Source organism: Pteropus alecto, unplaced genomic scaffold (genome assembly GCF_000325575.1).
Source record: "Pteropus alecto unplaced genomic scaffold, ASM32557v1 scaffold143, whole genome shotgun sequence".
Lineage (NCBI taxonomy): Eukaryota > Metazoa > Chordata > Mammalia > Chiroptera > Pteropodidae > Pteropus > Pteropus alecto.
In genome coordinates this window covers 1,540,553-1,542,470 of record NW_006434828.1, presented here as the reverse complement: position 1 = coordinate 1,542,470, position 1,918 = coordinate 1,540,553, and the positions used below count along the sequence as shown (strand labels likewise).

Genomic DNA, 1,918 nt, shown 5'->3' with positions numbered 1-1,918 from the left:
ACGCGTGCTGCAGACCGTCGCCTGCGCGCCCCAGGCCGCGCCAGAGCGCACCGTGCAGGCCCTGCTCAACCACGGCTCCCCCACCGTGTGGCCCGACGCCTTCCCCAAGGTAAGAGGTGGCCGGGGCACCTCCCACCCCGAGCTTTGCAGTGTGAGGACCCCACCTGCCGCATGCTGTGCTTCTCAAACCTCCAGGGGGCCCAAGAACCCCCTGGGGATTTGTGAAATTGATTCTTCCGGTCTGGGCGGGGGCACTGTCAGCCTTTCTGACCGCTCCCAGGCAGAGCAGAGCCTGTCGTCATGGGGCCACACTGTAGGGAGCCTGGGCCCAGAAGCCTCCAGCTAGAGTCACCAGAATATGAAGAGGATGGGGTGTCAACAAGCATGCCCGAGTGTATCCTTTCAAAGCAGTCACCTGGGGACACCGGGCAGTTATTTCCATGACACTGTCATGGCTCAGATTATTCTGGCAGCTCATCTTTTGGTATAATTTTCAGAACAATGAAAAACAGTTTATTGTCTCATCTGGCACTAAAGTACCCCATCCCGATGCCAGTGAAATACCCCGCCGTGTTAATGAGCTATTGATGACAGCACTTCACACGTTTGCAGATTTCTGTCCTTCCGTCCTCGTGCCCCCCTGTGAAATACCAGGCAGGTGAGGTTCTCGTTCTCCCCGCGTTTTAACCAGGTGAGGTGACTTGTCCAGGGTCAGGGCTGCGTTGGGACCTCGGCCCCACTTTGCAGACTTGACTCTGAGCGGCTTGTCACCTTTTCCACGTGTCACATCTTGCCCGAGATAAAAAGGAAAGAACACGATTTCTCATCAGAGGAAAGAACACTTTCTGTCAAAAGACAGAAAATGTTTCCGAAAGAAAAGTTTGCAAAACATTTTTTGGGATAACAGATCGTCCTCCCCAAAAGACTTCACTGAAAGGAACTCATTGCATTAGATGGGAAATTGGGTGTGCTAAATTTAAAAATTATCCCCCTGGCCTGCATTCACCAGGCACAGGCAAGAGACATACTTTGGCCCGATACATTTTGAACAAATAGGTGAAAGGCTGTTGTCCAAAAAGGACAGTATTTTAGATGGTCTGAGACGGTGAGATTCACACATTTCTCTCAAATGCTAATTTCGCATCGTAGATGCATTAGAGTAAAGTTCGCAGGTGAGGAGTGGGAAGGCCACGCAAGCAAGGCCCTGGCTGTTTTCTTACGTGACAAACATGACAAGTGTCTTACACTAACTTTCACACTCAGCAATTCTCTACCAGTGCAGTGATTTCGACATGGTGGACTCGTAAAAAGGAAGAAATGCCAGCCTCTTTATATTCCATAATATAAAAGTATAAAAACATTTACCTTTTATAGTCATAATTTACTTTTTAACATTGCCCGATGGTAGCAGGCTTAGTTCATCAACCCGTAACGTGGAAGCAAGACCCACCCACGGCCCCTCCAGGTCACGCCGTGTTTGCCTCAAACCAAGATGCACGGGCCAAGCCTCATCCTGTGAAACTGCGTAAAGAAGGAGAGAGAAACGGGCTCTGCCTGATGGGCCACCAGCGAAAAATATATGCGGCAAATTCTTTTAAAGAAAAAAAAGGTCAATATAATTCAGTAGTGACTAGAAATAATCCTTCGTTAGCCTTGAAGTCATTCAGTTTGAGTGATCTTTGCCCGGGTTTCCAAGTCCTGGGTGCAGCCCTGCAGACACCCTCCCTGGGGACAGGGCCTCCGGCACCTGAACTTGGTCTCCAGGGCTGTGGAAATTACCCTACCTTGACCTTGACATGGAGGACAAGGCGCTGTGCCCCCTGTGGGTCTCCAGGGGCCCTGTCTTGTGTCAGCCACACAGGAACAGAGCATGGTCAGTGGGGGTGCAAGTTGGACTTACGTTTTGGGGGGGGCAGTT

At 50.7% G+C, this 1,918-nt stretch overlaps 1 protein-coding gene across 1 annotated transcript in view; it reads left to right on the top strand.

Moving 5' to 3' along the window:
• The window catches only part of ASB18 (ankyrin repeat and SOCS box containing 18), a 46,968-nt gene that overhangs the window by 33,173 nt on the left and 11,877 nt on the right, over positions 1-1,918 (top strand). Inside the window, 1 exon segment of the mRNA XM_015587819.2 lies at positions 5-109. Coding sequence (XP_015443305.1) covers positions 5-109 — 105 coding nt within the window.